Below are 20167 nucleotides of genomic sequence, written 5' to 3'. Positions count from 1 at the left end.
GGACTCTACTCGTCACATCCTGCCAATCAGAAAAAGACCCATTTATGCGTAGTCTCTGTTATCTGCCAGCCAACCAATCTTCTATCCATGCTAATACGTTACCGCTATACCATGAGCTTTTATTTTCCGCAATAAACTTTGATGTGGCACCATTATCAAATTAGGTTTGTAAACAAACAAGAAACCATATCAAAGGGATATTCTGTTATTATAGCCTCTTAAAAGTTTGATGTTTTTTGATCAATAGACCATCTGCTGAGCTGAAGCCATTAGTAGTTTTTGAAACCCAGCCAAGCATTCAAAGTGGTTACAACTGTCATAAAAGCTTCTAACTGAAACTGATGGACAGTATGGTGTCCCATTTCCATTTCAAAGCAGAGTGCCTGTCAATGCAAAGATCAGGTACAGAGATTTTTGTCAATTTTCAAAAGCAGGGTTTATTTTGTAACAGCCAGAGCTGTCAGTTGATTAAAATCACAGAACAAAACATGATAGCAGAGGCTGATGGGCCTTTATTTTACTTATCAATGCATTATGGCACTTTTGACAATTGAAAAAGCACTGTAATTCATGACAAGAATTACAATGTAAAGGTCAGCTTAACTTTGCAGAACAGATCCCTGTGATGAATCACTGCATTAAAATACATCTACATTACAATACAGCATTTATTAGTGACCTTTGAAGGTGTCAAAACATTTTACACTTAGCTTTCAGAATGTTCATAATTTCTCAGCAGGCTTCCCACAGTGGTCATGAACCCTCCAAGGAGATGTGTTTTTTAAGGGCTTCCAAAACCCAACACACAAAAATAGGAAATAGGATTTTCCTAAGGTCCCCACAAAGGGGACCCCGCCTTTGGAAGAAGTGCTTGTGTGCTTTGCACCTTTCTTAACCTGCTACAAGGCCACGTGAAAATAGTATAGCATCAGGAAGACAAAAGAAATTGAACTTAGTTTTTTTTTTGCTATAAGAGCAGTGTTTCATGACCCAATTTGCAATTCCAATGGGAAATGAAAACCTGTCCCATATACTCCGCACTCCACCCGAAACCATGTGATAAGCTGGGAGAGAGGAGAAACCAGTTTTTAAGAAAATAAACCCCAGTCCAATTTGGGGGGACAAAGTCTGGGAAATTCCTCTCCTACCCCCTTTAGGTACTTGAGGTTAGTCAAGGAGATCATTCTGACTTTGATAATACTGTGGAGTACCTCCCTCTTGTACAAAGATGACCTCTGCCTCAGCCAGAACCAGATGCAGCTCTTGCTTGAAGGAATTCGGCAAATTGGTGTCCATCACACAAGCAGCCAGTCTTTTCCAGAAGTCCATTATTCTCATTCAGTGATGTAAGCAAAGCAGCTGCATGACGATAATGCAACATTTAAATCTGAGATTTAATAAATAGTTTCTTTGCCAGTTTTTGTTTGTTGGCAGAATCTATCAGACCTTTCAGTCTTTTGGATGAAATGTTAAACTAAGGCTGTTTCTGTCTTCTCAGGTGTACATAAATGATCCCTTGCCTGTTTCTGTTTCAAAGAAGTGCAGGGGAGTTCTCTCTGTTGTCCTGACCAATAGTCACCCCTCAGTGGACACAAAACAGGTTATCTGATCATTACCACATTGCTGTTTGTCGGAGCTTGCTGAGTGCAAATCAGCTCCCGCGTTTCCCACAATACAACAGTGACTACACTTCAAAAATTCTTAATTGGCTGTAAAGCACCTTGGGATGCCTAGTGGCCATGAAAGGCGCTAAATAAATACACTTCTTCCTTTCTTTACATTTTTCTTTTGTAACATGTACAAGTTATTTGCGCTTCTGAAACTTCATGCTTCCATATGGGCAAATTATTGCATTTTCAAAGCAAAAAGAGTTTACTTTTCCCAAATCCTCTAACAAATAAACTTTTGTTTTAACCATTTATTTTAATTATTTGGGAATTTGCTCACAATTTCTTTAGCAATATATGACATACTATATGTCAGCATGTTGCTGGAAAATTTTTTTAGAAGCAATGCTTGAATTCAGTCCTTTATTTTTTCTATGTTTGGGAAATAGGGGAGAGGGGAGAAAGTGCTGTGGTATGTTGTTGTTTTGCAGCTAGGATTGGTACATATACAGTTGCTTTAGCTGGATTGGATTTTAAATATACACTGTCTACCAATCACGGTTTGAAATATGGAGAGAGCTGATTTTTGTCCATTTGTTTGTTTTGATGAACATCAGTAAGGTAATACTGGGATCACATATTTTAAGAAGGTTATGTCAATATGTACTGAGGTGATAATAGTTTCCTGTTGGAAAGTTTTTTTAGCTAGATAGTCATCTCTTGTAAATTATTTTTATCTTTTTAAGGGCCTTGCAATCATCTCAAGGTTTTTTTTCAGAGTGCTAATAGGTTTGAGTATGATAAGAACAGGAATAATCAATTTGAGAACTCTTCCTGTTTCAATTATTCTCACTACCAGGATTGTTATTAACAATCATATGTGGAACTGGAATGAAACTGCTGCAGTGCACTCTTGGCTAAGGAAGCAATATTTGAGCAGGACGTCTTCAAGATCTTATTGCAACAGCTTCACCGGTTGATGCTTGCGTCGAGGCTTGGGGCCATGTGCATGTGCACAGTGGGGGACAGTATACATTGGGACTTAGCTTTTCTGGGGTCTTTAAGAGGTTCACAATCGAACTCGTGCCCGATCTTACCTGTTGGTCCTGAAAGTGTGAATTGACCAGAAATTGCCAGGGTAGCCAAGGAATGGCCCAAATTGCTGCTGCTATTCCACAGAACTTTGCAGCTCAGAAGCAGGCCATTCAGCCAACCAGACCTGTGCTGGCGTTTATGCTCCACACGAGCCTCCTTGCACCTTACTTCGATTTAGCCTAGCGACATCTTTTCCTTTCTTCTTCATTCACTTATCTGGCTTCCCCTTAAATGCATTTATACTATACTGAATGCTACTGTGTGATGTTGAACTGCTGAGTCTTAACATTTCACTGAGGTATATATGGTGAGGAGGTATGCTTTAGGAGAAGAGAGACTGAAGGCAGGTGAGGAATTTCAATTGCAAAATAGGTAGCAAGTGGGGAAGATGCCAACCAATCTGTGTTTGTCTTGTCACCTCCTGGTCGGTAACCAGGAAAAGCAGTATCTGCTTTTGTCTTCACATGGTCTACCTTCAACTCTTCTCTTCCCTTACTTGTTTTCTCCCTCTCCATTTCTGTGAATAGGCTATTAACCAATATTCATTATAAGCCCACAGATTTCCCACAGCTACTATGACTAGACTTCCTCACACCCTGTGTCTTGTAAGGACTCCATTCCATTCCCCCATATTCTTTGTCTCTGTTGCATTTGTTCTGACAGTACAACTTTCCATTCTAGCACTTCAGATATGTCTTTTGTTTTCCAGAACCAAGGATCCCTCCCTATTGTGTTTGACAGAGGCCTTGACTCTGTGCATTCTATTTCATGCACTCTTCTCCTCCATCCCAGAACCACAATAGGGTTCCCCTTGTTTTCATCACCAGCTCTAGATTCAATGGATCATCTTTGGCCATTTCAGTCACCTCCAGTATGATGCTACCACCAGACACATCTTGCTCTCCCCTCCACTTTCAGCATTCCGCAAAGACTATTCCCTCCACTATACCTTGGTCCACCCCTCAGTTATTACTAACATACCCTGTCTTTTCAGTGGCACATTTTCATGCAAGTGCATGAGATGCAACACCTGCCCTTTTACTTCCTCCCTTCTCACTGCCCAAGACCTCAAACACTCCTTCCAGGTCAACAGCGATTTACGTGTATTTCTTTCAATCTAGTCTACTGTATTCACTGCTCACAACGTGGTCTCCGCTACATTGGGGAGACTAAACAATGATTGGGTGATCACTTTACGGATCACCTCCATTCAGTCCACAAATGTGACCCTAAGCTTCCACTTGCCTTTCATTTTAATTCCCCGACTTGGTCCCACTCTGGTCTATCTGCCCTCAGCCTCCTGTAGTGTTCCACTGAAGTTCAGCGTAAGCTCGAGGAACTGCCCCTTATAATCTTTATAGCCTTCTGGAGTCAACATTGAGTTCAACAATTTTAGATTGTAACCTCTGCCCTATTTTTCTTTACAGCTTTGATATTTCCAGCATTTTCTGTTTTTCTTTCAGATTTGCAGCATCTGGAGTGTTTTGCTTTTGCGTTGGTTGCAGGGAGGACTTTTCCTCTTGGTTTGGGAAAGGTTACATATTCTCTGTCACCTGAGGGAAACCAGAGAAATGAAGTGTCAAATGTTGAATCAAATTAAGCTGGAAAAATATTTCTTAATAGTTTTGAAAGTATGAATAATGTAGTAACACAACTAATCAAATGTATTTAGCCATTTTGTATTTTTGATTTTATTATCTGATGGTGTCATAAGGGCAGCTGACTCCTGCTGTTCAAAGTAAACTGAAGGTTTACTAGGAATTCTTGAGATGTAAAATGTAAAGGCTACAGTTGGTCTAAAGTAAAACTTTTGGCATGTTGTCCTTTTTGTACTCCATTGGGAAGAAAGATATTGGCATCAGACGAGTGAAAAATAGCTGATGAACTTTTGTTTTTGACAGAGAAGAGGGACCCTGTGCACATGCTGTGTTGTTAGTGTAATATTACCCACCACTTTAATTGACAGATGACACCAATTAAGTGTGAAAATGTTGCAATTACATTTAATTGCAACTCTGAGATGTATTCAGTACGACCCCTTAAGTTAAAAATACAAATTAAGTAAGAACTATCAAGTGAAAAACCATCTATAAAGTATGGGAGAAGGCTCAGGTTCAACATAAAAGCCAGCATGGACCTATTGGGCTGAATGTTCTGGTTCTGTGTTGCAAATACTTTCCAACTGAAGTGTCATTGTCTCAGTGTGAGCAAGTTTGTCGCTGTGAATCAGAAAGTCATGGTTTAAGCCTGGGTTTATACTTCAGCACAGTATGAATGCTGTGTTGGAGCTGAGATGTTAAACTGACACCTCTGTCTAATAGGGTGTATGTAAAAGATCCCTATTTGAAGACGAGGAGGATAGTTCTCTGAGTGACCTGCCAACATGTATCCTTTAATCAACACCATGCAAACAGATTAGGGTTAAAATCCAGCTCAGGTGTTAGTGCAAACTGGGCACTGCCAGATTTTCTGTTCATGCTGATTCACTTGCATCGTATTTGGCCATTTATTTCATGGATATTTATGGGACCTTGCTGTGTGTAAAGTAGTTGTCATTTTCCCTTAAAGGATAACAGTGATTGCAATGCAAAGGTAATTCATTGCTGTGAAACATTTTGGGACTTCCTGAGAACGCGCAAGTCCCTATATAAATCCAGCCTCACTTTTAAGTTAGCTGCTGTGCAAGAACATTTGAGATCCAACTCCTGAAACTGCCCAAAAAAGTAACATTTGATGATTTAAGCAGTTTTGAATTAAGTTTGAATCAAGACATTATATTCCCAATGCCTCTTCTGAATTATGCATCTGGGTCTCCATACTCAGACCCACTCTCCACTACTTCCCTCTCCCTGACACTGGAGTTTTCAGTAGTGATTACTGCAACGTGGTTGGAAAACAGGAGGAGGATATGTCTGGATGAGAAGACCAGCAAATTGGGATTTATGGTCATTGTTAGTAGGGAGGAATGGAGCTTGGTTAAATACTGGGTACTGAGCATTGTGAAGAACAAAAGTTCTTGCTTTGCTGTTTATGCTTTAGGATAGTGAAGATTACAAAATAGTGGAGAGGCAGTAAGAGTGGATGATGTCCCAAGGTATAGATACTGATAAATCCAATAGGGAATTCAGGTGAAACTTCTTTATCCAGAGACTGACCAGACCTTTTCTCTGTCCTTTCATCCTCTCCCCTCTTTCCTGGCCTCTGCAGTTACTTAAAACATGGTACTTAACCCTTTGCAGAACTGGAAAATGTTATCATGCTGAAACATTCTGTTTGTCTCTGCGCGCATGCTGTCTGACCTGCTGATTATTTTCAGGTTTTTAGTATGTGCACTATTTGCCTTATGTAAAACGATAAGCTGATGGGGTTAGATGGGAGTTGTATGGAGTTGAATGGTCTGTGTGTGTGCTGTACCTTGTATGTGAAGCCATTGGTCAGTGAGGTCACAGTAGATGGAGTTTGGGAAGAATTGAGGACAAGAGCTGCTGCTGAAAGCTACTTGGAAAAATAAATTTGCTGAGCTTTACCCTTGGCAGGGTGTATGGTTCCTGTAAACTAAACAGATCACTACTCGAATAATAAGAGTATAGATCACATGGTTTTTGTGAACCAGTCAAATTGCTGGAGGAAAAATGGACGTGAATCATGTGATTTCCATGGATTAGTGAGCTAACCACAAGGCAATGTGATGGATTAAGAGCAAATCAGAAGGTCAGAAAGGATTTAATGTTCATAATATTGTAGATGTATAGTTGAGTTGAACTTTGAAGCATTGGCCATACGCTGCAAGGTAAACTGTGCTCAAAGTTAGTAATCCAGAAATGTGTGCATCATTTTTACTTAGTGATGTGGCTGCTTGACATGGAGAAATTAGAATTGGTTTTTTATTTCCGTTTTGCTCTACTTTTAAAAATATTTTTCTTTCCCCGTCTCTTCCATCTCTAACCCTAGTTGCTTCTGTGTCACACGTTGCCTTGAAGCTAAGAGGATAGGCAGGTGACCTCCTTCCAGTCCTGTATATCATTGCCATATAAACACTGCAATTCTCTTTTCTCACTGTACAACAGAACGTCACCACTTGCTAACATCTGTTCAGTCACTACTGAGACTGAAGAATTGCAGTGTCGGGAGTCATGGTTTGAAACTTGTGTTTTTAAAACATTTTCCGATGGGATTATTTTTAAGTGGTTAAGTGAAAATGATACACCATGCCTTTATATCAGAGGTGTATTGCAACCCTTGTGGAGGCAATTCCTGCTGCTATTATGAAAAATGGTCTTGTGGTTTGACTAAGAGCAAAATAACACTGCACAAAAAAAAAGCTTGGCTTAACAAATAAAGGTTCTCAACATCGCAGTACTTGCTGTATAGATGAGTAATGTCTCTGCCGATTAAGTTAGCTAATCGCTTGGTGAATGTTGAGTGGAGAAAACCTGGACTCTGGCACTGTTCTGGCTTATATATTAAGGATTCATATGCACTGAAGTTAATAGTCTGGGCAGTTTAATTGCAGTTTGGGTTTTTAGATCAGGCAAAACCGTGCCTGCATTGCTTGGCTGCTGCGTGGTTGGAACTTCAACAAACCTATTGAGGTAGGAGCTCTGCTCCTGCCTGGATACTCATTTACATGGAGCTCCCATCAGATAGTCCCATCAGACAGTCAGAAACTTAAATGTTCAGGTACTACTGGGATGGAGAGCGAGAGGTAAACTCTATTTGCTATTTAAACTGATCTTAGATAGGTTTAAAAGTGCTCAGGGTATCCAAACCCAAAACTTTGTAAGAAAGCTTTGGCCCTGCACTGGATTTACTCTTGGGTTAATATAGACTCAACTATTCTAATATTCTCTTGGCTGGCATACCATCCTCCACCTTCCATAAACTTGAGGCCATCCAAAACTCTGCTGTTTGTATCCTACCCCTACTCCTACTGTGGCTACTCTTAGGGTCAGCTCTGCTGGTATGTATTCCTGGAGGGTTTCATTATATGAGCTCCTGCCTTGAATCATCCCACCTCCACACTTCTGCCATTCGTCCATTCTCCTGATACACAGTCTTCCTGTGCCAGTTGAAAAGGAAACAGGTTCCTTGTTACCCAGTTGTATTCATCTTTAAGCTACTGAAACAACCCCTTCCCCCTCATCTCAAATATTTTTACAACTAAGAAATTGAAATGGTCAAAGAAAATTTAAAAAAACACAACTTTGTATACTTCTCCTTTGATTTTTCTTCATGTTTGCTTTCAGATTTCCATGACCACTTTCTTTCTACTTCGGGTCTGTTTTTTTGTATTTTGACATGAAATTTCTCTCTTTTTAGGAACTGGTTCTATTTATTCCTTGGGTTTATATTTTCCAGAACTGTGTCTCCTCAAGAAAGGTTGCTTATGCTGTATTGCTGTTGTTGTGTTCTCAGGTTCCATTCAACAACACGATGTTTCCACTAACAAAAACGAGGATCTGGGCAGTGTCCAAGAGATGTCCACCAAACGTTTAGTTGTGGGTCCAATGGAAGTTCGTATGGATAGTAGCTCTGTTCACAGAGTACTAAAGATGGTGGCATGTGGAATGGATCATGAGTATGAACCATACAGCAAGCCTAATTCAGGTTAAGACAACATTTGTGATTCTGTGATTTGTAGTGTGTCATATAAAAGTAACTACCTGAAATTTTTCAGTTGAAAGATTTGTAACAATTATATCTGCAGATGCTTTTTAATGTTATTATTAATTTACATTATGTGTAAATAAATAAATACATTAATAAAATGAACTGTTTATTCAATAGCATAATTAGTTAGAAACTGGAAATTTTAAATTTGCATAATTTAATCTTTTCCTTTGACATAATGTAGCAGCCGATCTTTTACAGTTAGTTACAAAGAGGAAGTAAAACTTAAATGAAGTTTAAAGTCAAATATGGTTGAAAAGTAGAATAGAAGGGTGATGGGGTACAGAGACATCTGGGAGGTTGAAGGGATCAGGAGAGAATAGAGGGAATTGATAAGGGAAGAAGATGAAGGGAAGGGATAGAGGGAGAGGAGGAGAGGGAAAGGGAAGAGAATGGTGGGTAAAGGAGGATGGTGTAGCTGGCTTCAGTCTGTTCTAATAATGAGTAACAGCTGGGGAGAGATGATGTTTTGATGTGAGGAGGCTGGGTTCTGGGTGCTGAATTGCAGCTTCGTGTGCGTGTGGGGTGAGGTGGGGGCTGGTGGAGGAAAGCATGTTCAGCTAAGAGATGTGGGCTTTGATCAGCTAATTGACTGATATGGGGTGAGCAAGTGGGTTGGTGCTGTGGATCTGTGGACTGGTGAGGTGTGTGGGTTTTGATCACCAAAACTTTGCTTCATTGTGGGAGCTTGAGTTCCAAACAACTTGATGTTTAGTTGGAATAGTGAGCGAGATTTCACTCCAGACACTTAGGTGCTGCTTAAGGTGAGAGGAGGCACTTTGCTAGCTCAAATTCTGTTTCTTTGAGTTTCCAACATCTTACACTTGGTCCATCAAGGAGGTCAGCCAGTGGCCATTAGATTTTATGTGCCTTTTATGGACATTCTCAAACTTTTGTTGCTTTCCTTCGATCTATTCTTCAAATCCTGTTCATCAAGATCTGTTAAACTTATAGGTTTCTTTTACTGTTTTATTCTCCTTAGAGTAGAAAAGATTAAAAAGATATTGAACAAAGATGCTCAAAATTATGAAGAGTTTTGATAGCATAAATAAACCGAAACTGTTCCACTGGTAGGAAGGTCAATAAGTTGAGGATTCAGATGTAAGATTATTGGCAAAAGAACTAGAGGGGATGAGATATTTTGAACTGGGATAACTGCCTGAAAGGGCGGTGGAGGCAGATTTAGTAGTGACTTTCAAAAGATATAAACTTGAAAAGGACACATGTACAGGCTATGGGGAAAGAACAAAGGATTGGATCTAATTGTACAGCTCTTTCAAAGAGCTGGCTTAAGCACTGTGGCCTGAATGAATGCCACCTGTGCTGTGTGAAATCTTTTTGTAGCATGACCATTTTTCTATTATGGTCCCATATTCCAACAGCATTTTGAGGTTTTGGAGAAGCTGCATAGTAGATTTACAAGGATGATATTAGCACTGAAAGGTTATAACTGTCAGCTCTTTTTTTCTAGAACTGAGGAGACAGGAGTGACCTGATAGAGGTCTTTAAAATTATGTAGAGACGTTGTTTCCACTTGCGGGAGACTAGAGGTCATAATTATAAGGCAGCTAATAATAAATCAAATAAATAATTCAGGAGAAACATCTTTAACCATAGAATGGATAGAAAGTGGAAGTCGCTACCTTATGAGTGGTTGTTGTGAATAACATAGATACGCTGAAGGGAAAACTAGATAACCACGTGAAGGAGCAGGGAATAGAAGGCTATGCTGAACCAGTTAGTTGTCTTGTCAAGCATAAATACTGGCATACAACAGTTAGGCTGATTGGTCTGTTTCCGTGCTGTAAATTCAATATAAGTTAATTTATTCAATTATCTTAAAATTTTGCCAGTTGCACTTTCCACGTTCTGATTTCTCTTATCACTCAACACCAGACCCACCTTCAGGCACACCTTAGCAGATCTGTACTTTTGCTTTTCCTTTTATTCCAAGATGAAAGCTATCAGTTTAAATCCGGGCAGCTCCTTTTACAGCACTATCTGGTTTGCTGGTTCTTGAAAGGTAATATTCACTAATTGTTTTTAGCAAGGTGTACCTGAGCAGTTTTCAGACTTAAATTTGTGTCTGTCATGCAATGTTAGATGCTGACCCATTATCATGTAATGTTGTATTCGCTGTGCTGCCCTACTATTTTTAATATATAATTGGTTGAATAATCATTGTCAGTATTGTGTTTGCTTTCCAAACTGCCTCCAATTATTCTGATAATAGCAATGATGCAGGGCATTGGTGAGACCACATCTCGAATATTGTATGGAGTTTTTGTCTCCTTAATTAATGAAGGATGTTAGTACATTTGAGGAGGTTTACTAGATTGATATCTGGAATGAGTAAGTTGTCTTATGAGGAAAAGTTAGACAGACTGGGCTTGTTTCTACTGGAGTTTAGAAGAGTGACAGATGACTTGACTAAAGTATGTAAGATCCTGAATGGTCTTGACAAGGTGGACGTGGAAATGATGTCTTCTCTTGTAGGTGAGTCCAGAACTAGGGGGCATTGTTTTAAAATTAGGGGCACCCTCTTGAGAGGGTTGTATGACTTTGGAACTCTGCCTCAGAAGCAAGTGGTGGTGGGAGTCATTGAATCTCTTTAATACGGAGGTAGAAAGATTCTTCGATAAAAGCAAAAAACTGCGGATGCTGGAAATCCAAAACAAAAATAAAGATACCTGGAAAAACTCAGCAGGTCTGACAGCATCTGCGGAGAGGAACACAGTTAACGTTTCGAGCCCGTATGACTCTTCAACAGAACTAAGGAAATATAGAAAAGAGGTGAAATATAAGCTGGTTTAAGGTGGTTGGGTGGGAGGGGTGCGGTTGGTGGCGGGGACAGGTAGAGCTGGATAGAGGGCCAGTGAAATGTGGAGATAGCCAAAAGATGTCATAGACAAAAGGACAAAGAGGTGTTGAAGGTGGTGATATTATTTAAGGAATGTGCTAATAGGTGACATTAAGGGTAGAAAGCAGGACGAGCAAGGTATAGATAGCCCTAGTGGGGGTGGGGTGGGGGCAAGGGATAGATTCTTGTTAGACAAGGGAGTTAAAGATTATTGGGAGTAGATGGAAATGTGGAATTAGGAATACAAACAGGTCAGCCATGATCTTATTGAATGGTGGAGCAGGCTAGATGGGCCAAATGGTCTACTTCTGCTCCTATTTCATATGTTCACATGTTTATGCTAATGTTGTCCTTTTGAAACCTTACAGAAATTGTGGATGAGAACAGAACATTGCCAAGCCAAGAGGAGGTGGCTGCTTTAGAAGAGTATATTCCAACAAGATTAACATGTATAACAGTTTTAAAAACTACAATTACAGTTACCCTGGCTGAGTTCAACCTGCTGGACAATTTACTTCCTATAATTTTAGGTCAAAAGGTAATGAGGCTCTTTTTTTTTAAAAAAAGTCTTACAAATGTATGGAAGAAAGGAAGTGTTTTTAGGATACATATTCCTATTGGATTTCTTCAAGTAGTTTGGCAAATTGAGAGTCATAGAGTCAATTTCAGCACAGAAGGAGGCCTTTTGGCTTATTGAACCCATTAGCAGTCCAGTCAGTCCCAAGCACCTGCTTAGTTCATGTAGCTCTGCAAATTGATTTCCTTCAAGTGCCCATCCAATTTTCTTTTGAAATTGTTGATTGTTTCTGTATCCACCAACCTTGTGGACAGTGAGTCTCAAGTCATTGCCACACCCTGCATAAAAAAAGTTCTTCCTCTCATTCCCCCTGCATCACTTGCCCAAAATCTTAAATCTGTGTCCCCTGGTCCTTGTACCATCAGCTGATAGGAAGAGCTTTTCCTTATCTATGTTATCAAAACCTATCATAATCTTGTACACTTCTATCAAATCTCGACTCAATCTCCTTTGCTCCAAGGAGAACAAACCCAGCTTTTCCAACCTAACCTTATAACTAAAAGGCCCATCCCTGGACCATTCTGATAAATGGAGAAAAGAATATCAATTGTCCCTTTAACAATTGTTAATTAATTAATGCTGCATTGTGGTTTTAAAATGAAAATACATATAAAATTAAAACAGTGGTAACACAAAGTCCTGGTCACAGCTTTCTGTTGTTAAGAGGGCTGATTATGTTACTGCTGGTTTCTGGAAGGCATTCAGCCGCTGCTTAAAGTGCAATTTGATTGTGAAGGGACATTTAGCCCTTAGACCTGGCAAATACTTTGTAGCCTCTGTGGCGTGACAGTTCTGCCTGTCCTCTCTCTACTGAGATTCCTGCATCTCACATTTCCTTGCTTTCTCGAGCATTTTATGTTATTTTTAAAATGTGTAATGGTGAACAAGGGACTGTCTGATGTTTTCATGCCAATGTTTGAATCCTGTATCAGTGGATGGAAAACTGGCAAAATGGAAATGAAGTCATCGACACAAAGAATTGAGAGATCAGGAAAAAGAAAAGGAATCGGAAAAACTAAGTAGATAAGGCAGAAATGAATGTTGTTGCAGTAATTAAAAAATAATAAAAGGATTGGTAAAGGGAATCAATATCAAATTAAATTGATTGGTTGTAAACAGGGAAAGGACAGGTAAAGAAATGATTGCTAGCTTGTACAGAAAGGCAAAGAAAAGGAGTAACATTAAATATGAGCAAAGAAGGATAAACTGCATTATTACTTGAAAATGTTGCTGAAGGAGGCAATGCATACATAGAGAACAGATATCTTTTAAAAATCAGCCAAAGACAATGAGGTAGATTCAGAATTTGCTGCCCAAGCATACAACTGAAAATGCAGATTTGTCCAACTGTTATAGAATTCACAAGATTTTTAGTTCCATTGAAATCCAAGGTTAAGTTGGAGAGGCTGGGGTAGTTCTCCTTGGAGCAAAGGAGATGGAGGGGAGATTTGATAGAGGTGTACAAGATTAAGGTTGACAATAAAGAACTCTTCCCATTAGCTGATTGTATAAGGACTAGGGAACAGAGATTTTTGATTTTGGGCACGAGATGCAGGGGAAATCTGAGAGAGAACATTTTTATGCAGCTAATGGTAATGACCTAGGTCTTGCTGCCCATGAGGATGGTGGATGAAGACACAATCAATGATTTCAAAAGAAATTTGGATGGGCACTTGAAATAAAGTTGCAGGGCTACTGAGACTGATTTGGGGGGTGGGGGGACTGATTGGCTTGCCCTGCAGGGATCCAGCATGAACGCAATGGGACATATAGCCTCCTTCTAGCCGTAAATGACTCGATGACTCTGTTTACAATTCCCCATTCCTCTGGTACTACCCCTGTATCTAAGGAGGTTTGGAAAATTATGTCCAATGCCTCCGCAATTTCCATCGTTACTTCCCTCAGCATCCTTGGATGCATCTGATCCAGTCCCTGTGATTTATCAACTGACTGAAGTATAGTCAGCCTGTGTAATCCTTTTCATCAATTTTTAACCCATCAAAGTGGCTCAACTACCTCCTCCTTCACTGTGACTTGGGCAGCAATGTCTTCCTTGGTAAATACAGATAGGAAATGCTCATTTAGTACCTATGCCATGTTTTAGGTCCCTAATTGGACCCACTTCTCCTTTTACCATCGTTTTACTCTTTATATGCCTATGGAAGACTTTTGAATTCCTTTTTTCATTACCTGCCAATCTCCTCTTGTACTTTCTCTTTACCTCTCTCACTTGTTTTTTCAATTCCCCTCTGAACCTTCTATTTTGAGCTTGATTCTCATTTGAATTATCCACCTGACCTCTGTAAGATACACCCCTTTTCTACTTCATCTTAGTTGCTATCTCTTCCAGCATCCAGGGAGCTTTGGATTTGTTTACCTTACCTTTCTCTCTTGTGGGAATACACCTTTACTGTACTAAAGCTATCTACTTTTTACAGGCAGCCCATTGCTTTGATACCATTTTGCCTGTGAATTGTTGATTCTAATTTAACTGGGCCAGGTCCATCTCAACCTACTGGAATTGGCCCTTTTCCAATTAAGTCATTTTACTTTGGATTACTCTTTGTCCTTTTCCATAGTTAACTCAAGCCTTATGATACAACGATGATTGTCCCCCAGGAAGATAGCAAGGTGATGGTAAAAACAAAAAACTGCGGATGCTGGAAATCCAAAACAAAAACAGAATTACCTGGAAAAACTCAGCAGGTCTGGCAGCATTGGCGGAGAAGAAAAGAGTTGACGTTTCGAGTCCTCATGACCCTTCCACAGAACTGGAAGGTGATGGTAAATCCTGAATTGTTTAAAGGCAGTTGAGGATTTACCATCTCCAGTATCTTTCTCTTTTCTGGAAACTGAAGTAAAGGATTCGTTAAGCGTTCTTTCAAATTTTCATTTTCTCTTGACTATCTTTCTTCTTTCCTTCTCTCCTCCCCTCCTTCCCCTTCCCCACCCTTCTCTCAGGGATCATAAACCATATTTAACAACCGGATTTAGTGTCATTAGGGGAACATTTAGGGGACAGTGATCATTGTATTGTAAAGTTTAAGTTAACTATGGAAAAGGACAAGGAACTGTGATAAAGATGGGGGACAATGTGGCACATGCCCTAATTCGTTCTAAGTCCTGTTAACCCACTAGCCCTACACTCACTGACCTACATTGACTTTTGCTTATTTAATGCTTCAATTTTAAAACTCTCATGATGTGTGAATTCACTTGACTGGTCATCAGGACAGGTCCCCATCACCTAATCATTCTGCTTTGTGACGTGAAATGCTCAACTCACCACACTATTTAGATTCGCTTCAGCATCTTAATTAATTTTACAATTGTTTGTGCTCAGTTTTTCTTGTAACTTCTTACCCCCACCCTGCCCATATTTTCACTTTCTATTGCGGCTTTCTGGGATCAAAAGTGACTTGTGGCTGGTCTTTTTATGTACTTGGGAAGATTCGGACTGTTTAAATTTGAGGACACACGGCGAGCTGTTGTCTTTGCTGCAAGTGCACTACTTTCAGTAGGGATCAGTAGGAACTTTGTAGAATTTCCTTTAGCTAGTTTAGGATTGCAGAGGCTAATCTTACGTAGAATTAAATGGTATTTTCAGCACAGAATCTGGACATTCGACCCAACTCATCTGTGCCAGGGTTAATGCTGCACATGAGCCTCCTCCCACCCTATTTTGTCGAATACTATTAGCATACCCCCAATTCCTTTCTCCCTCATGCCCCTCGAATGCATCTATGATATTCACTTCAACTGCTGCTTGTGGCAGTGGGTTTGATATTCTAAACACTCTCTGAGTAAAGAAGCTTCTCTTGAATTTCTTATTAGATTTGTTATTAACTATTAAATTTATGACCCTAGTTTTGGACTCAACCATAACTGCCTTCCTGCTACTGTGATTGATGATCAGCTTAGTCAACACAAGAATAGGGACTGAATCTGGCTCTTGCATGATCTGTATGTGTAGGTACTACTCTGCAGTATATGCACCCAAAAAGTATGATCTGTGATTTCATTCAAAATGGTATGAAAATTGACTTCCTTTTAAAAAAATAAAAAATTTTGTTCCTCCAGAACTCCATGTCTTTCTTAAATGCACCACATTTTCATCCATTGCGGCCCCTACCTGCCTTGAGAGTACAAGTGGACAAGGTTAGTTTGGAACATTCAGTGCCAATGTACGCTGGACAACTTGTACCTGCTGTCAGCAGCCTTAACCAGCCATCTGATAACCTGCTGCACAACTGCTATGCACACTGTTATGTTAAGGTAAGGTATTCTTTATCAGCTTTTTAAAAATACATTCAGTTTGAAGGTACTTACTTGGTCTCAAATAAGTTTTTTAGTCCAATTCATGAGCAGAGGCTTTTGTAGAATCACACAATGATTATAACACCGAAAGATGCCAATTGACCTGTCATGCTTATGCTGGCTCTCTGCAGGAGCAACTTAGCTATTCCCACGCCCCCATCCTTTACCCAAATATTTTATCTTCAGATAATTATCTATTTCCCTTATTTAACCTGCTTCCATTGCACTCTTAGGCAGTACATTCTAGGTCCTACCCACACGCTGCATAAAATAGATTTCCCCTTTCTTGCCTTTGTTTTCTTCTTGCAATTCACCTTATATTGGTGCCCTCTGGTTTTTAACCCTTCTGCCAAACAGTTTCTCCCTATTTAGTCAGTCCAGATCCCTCATGATTTTGAACATCTCTATCAAAGGGCCATTCAGCCTTCTCCTCTCTAAAGAGAACAACCCCAGCTTCTCCAATTTATATAATTGAAGTTCCTCATCTTTGGAGACATTCTTGTGAATCTTCTCTGCACTTTATCTAATCCCTCCACAGCCTTCCTCAAGTGTGGTGCCCAATACTCCAGTTGAGTCTGAACCAGTGTTTCGCAATGGCTCACCATGACTTCCTTGCTTTTCTTATGTACTCTCTGTCCCTATTTATAAAGCCAAAGATCTAATTCGCCTTTTTAACCATTTTGTCAACATGTTCTGCAACCTTAACAATTTGGCACATAAACCTCTATGTCTCTCTGTCCCTGCACCCCCTTTAATTTGTATCCTTTATTTTATTTTGCCTCTCCTTGTTCTTCCTCCCAAAATGTATTACTTCACATTTCTCTGCATTAAATTTCATGTGCCACTTGTCAGCCCATTCCACCAGCCCAGCTATGTCCTCTTGAAGTCTGTCATTATCCTCCTCACAGTTCATAGTACTTCCAAGTTTTGAGCCATGTACAGATTTTGAAATTGTGCTCTGCACATCCAATCTGGATCATTATTGTAGATCCAGAAAAGTAGTGGTCCTATAACCTACCTCTGGGGAACATAAGAAATAGGAGTAGGAGTAGGCCATTCGGCCACTCAAGCCTACCCTGCCATTCAATAAGATCATGGCTGATCTTCCCCAGGCCTCAACTCCTTTTTCGTCCCAGCTCTTCATAGTCTTCAACTCCCCGATATTTCAAAAATCTATCTACCTCCTCTTTAAATACTTTCACTGATCTAGCCTCCACAACTCTCGGGGGTGGGTAGAGAATTCCAGATGTTCACTACCCTCTGAGAGAAGAAATTCCTTTGCATCTCAGTTTTAAATGAGTGTCCCTTTATACTGTAACTATGTTCCCTGGTTTGAGATTGCCCCACTAGTGGAAATATTTTCTCAACATCTACCCTGTCAAGCCCCCTTAGAATCTTGTACATTTCAATAATATCACCCATCATTCTTCTAAACTCTAATGAATCAGGCCTAACCTGTTTGGCCGTTCTTGATAAGTCAACCCATTCATCTCAGGAGTCAGGCTAGTGTATATATTTTGAACTGCTTCCAATGCCAGTATATCCTTTCTTAAATATGGGATCAAAATTGTACACAGTATTCCAGGTGCAGCATCACCAATACCCTTGACAGTTGTAACAAGACTTCCCTATTTTTGAACGCCAATCCCCTAGCAATGCAGGCCAAAATTCCATTTGCCTTTGTAATTACTTGCTGCACCTGCATGCTTTTTGTGTTCCATGCAAAAGAACACCCAGATCCCTCTGTGCTGCACTTTTTGGAGTCTCTCTCCATTTAAATAAAAGTTTGCATTTGATTCTTCATACCAAAGTGCATGACCTCACATTTTCCTACATTAAGCTCCATCTGCCAAGTTTTTGCCCACTCACTCAACCTATCTATAGCCCCTTGCAGATTTCTTATGTCCTCATCACAACATTCTCTCCCATCTATTTTTTGCATTGCTAACAAATTTGGAAACACTTCACTCTGTCCCCTCCTCCAAGTCATTAATATAGATAGTAAATAATTGAAACTCTAGGGCTCATCCTTGTGCCAGTCCACTAGTTATCTCTTTCCAACCTAAAAAAGACCCATTAATCCCGACTTTTTGTCTTCTGTGGTTAACCAATTCTCAATCCATGCTAATACATTATCCCTGTTACCATGAGCTCCTATCTTGTGCAATAACCTTTTATGTGGCACCTTATCGAATGCCTTCTGGAAATCCAAGTATACTACATCTACCGGTTCGCCTTTATCAACACTGCTTGTTTTTTCCTTGAAGAACTCTAGCAAATTTGTCAAACATGATTTCCCTTTCACAAAACCATGTTGACTCTGGTTGATTCTGTTAATCTTTTCTGAATGTTGTGCTTTTTCCCACTGACAGTTGTTAGGCTGACTGGCCTCTCGTTTCTTGCTTTTTGTCTCCTTCCCTCCTTGAACATGGGAGACACTTTAACAATTTTCCAATCCATTGGGACCCTCCCAGAATCCAGTGAGTTCTGGAATATTTCAACCAATGCCTCCGCTATCTCTGCAGCCACCTTCTTTTAATACCTTTGGATGCAGGCCATCAGGTCTTGGTGACTTGTCTGCCTTTAGTCCCATTAGTTTGTAAAATACTTTGTCCCTCGTGATAGGGACTGTTACAAGATCTTTCCTCCCATTAGCCCTTTGCTTATCTTTGGGATGTTTATAGTGTTCTCCATCGTGAAGACTGATGCATAATGTTGGCTTAAATTATATGCCACTTCCCTCTTCCCCGGTTATCAATTCTTCAGTCGCATCCTCCAAGGGTCCCATGCTCACTTTAGCCGCTCTCTTTTTATATACCCGTAGAAGCTCTTGCTGTTTGTTTTTATATTTCTTGCCAATTTACTTTCATAATCAAGTTTTCCCTCTTTATTAGCTTTTTAGTCATCCGCTGCTGGTTCCTAAAAAGATTCCCAGTCCTCTGGCCTACCACTTGTTTTCACTGCTTTGTATGTCTTAGTTTTTGATTGGATATTTTCCTTGACTGCCTTTGTTAACCATGGGTGGTTTATCCTTCTTGAGTCCATCTTTTTGACTGGGATAAATTTTTGCTAAGCATTCTGAAATATCTGCTTAAATGTCAGCCACTGCTCATCCACTGACCTACCCCTTAGTCTATTCTCCCAGCCTGCTTTGGACAACTCTTTCGTCATACTGCTATAATTGCCCTTACTTTAAGTTGAGGACACTGGTTTGAGACCCGAGTTGCTCGCCCTCAAACTGAATTTGCAATTCTACCATGTTGTGATCGCTACACCCCAGAAGATCCTTAACTACTAAGATATCTCTTATTAATTCACCTCATTACACATTACTGGGTCTAAAATAGCTTGTTCTCAGGTAGGTTCTGCAACATATTGCTCTAAGAAACAATCCCCGATGCACTCTACAAATTCATCTTCCATGTTACCCCTGCCAATCTGATTTGTCCAGTTAATATGCAGATTAAAATCACCCATGACAATTGTCGTACCCTTTTACACGCCTCCATTATTTCCTGATTTATATGCTGTCCTACAGTGAGGCAACTCTTCAGGGGCCTATAGACGACTCCCACTCATGATTTCTTTCCCGTGTTATTCCTTGTTTCCACCCAAACTTATTCCACATCACGATCTATTGTACCTACATCGTTACTCACCACCGCACTGATACCTTCCTTTATTAACAAAGCTCTTTTTCTTTTTTGCCCATTTTTCCAGAATGTTGAATATCCTCAAATATTGAGTTCCCAGTCTTGGTCTCCCTGCAACCACGTCTCTGTAATAGCTATCGAATCAAATTCATTTATTTCTATTTGTGCTGCCAACTTATCTATCTGTTTACAAATGCTGCGTCCATTCAGATAAAGAGCCTTAAGTTTTGACTTTTTGCCATTATTACTCATTCTGTTTCTAATTTCTGCTGCACTCTTCTGCTTATATTTTCTGCCTCTTACTGTCGCACTTTGATTACTGTTCGCCTCTTCTCTACCCTGCATCTCTGTTCTCTCGTTTCTTTTTGATTTTTTAGACTTCCCTTCA

General features: G+C 39.9%; 1 protein-coding gene across 11 annotated transcripts in view; it reads left to right on the top strand.

Annotated features, from left to right (window-relative positions):
* Positions 1–20167, top strand: part of LOC121278899 (vacuolar protein sorting-associated protein 13B-like) — a 1102197-nt gene that overhangs the window by 210769 nt on the left and 871261 nt on the right. For all 11 annotated transcript variants that reach the window (XR_005943292.1, XM_041189400.1, XM_041189399.1 and 8 more), the window contains 3 exons: positions 8118–8309; positions 11601–11770; positions 15890–16084. Coding sequence is in view for 10 of the 11 variants with exons in the window: in XM_041189400.1 (XP_041045334.1) it covers positions 8118–8309; positions 11601–11770; positions 15890–16084 (557 nt within the window). In the remaining variant the exon portion in view is untranslated. The remainder of the gene's footprint in view (positions 1–8117; positions 8310–11600; positions 11771–15889; positions 16085–20167) is intronic.

This window comes from Carcharodon carcharias, chromosome 6 (genome assembly GCF_017639515.1).
Source record: "Carcharodon carcharias isolate sCarCar2 chromosome 6, sCarCar2.pri, whole genome shotgun sequence".
NCBI classification, from domain to species: domain Eukaryota; kingdom Metazoa; phylum Chordata; class Chondrichthyes; order Lamniformes; family Lamnidae; genus Carcharodon; species Carcharodon carcharias.
Note: the sequence above shows the minus strand (reverse complement) of the source record. Positions and strands in the feature narration are given on the sequence as shown.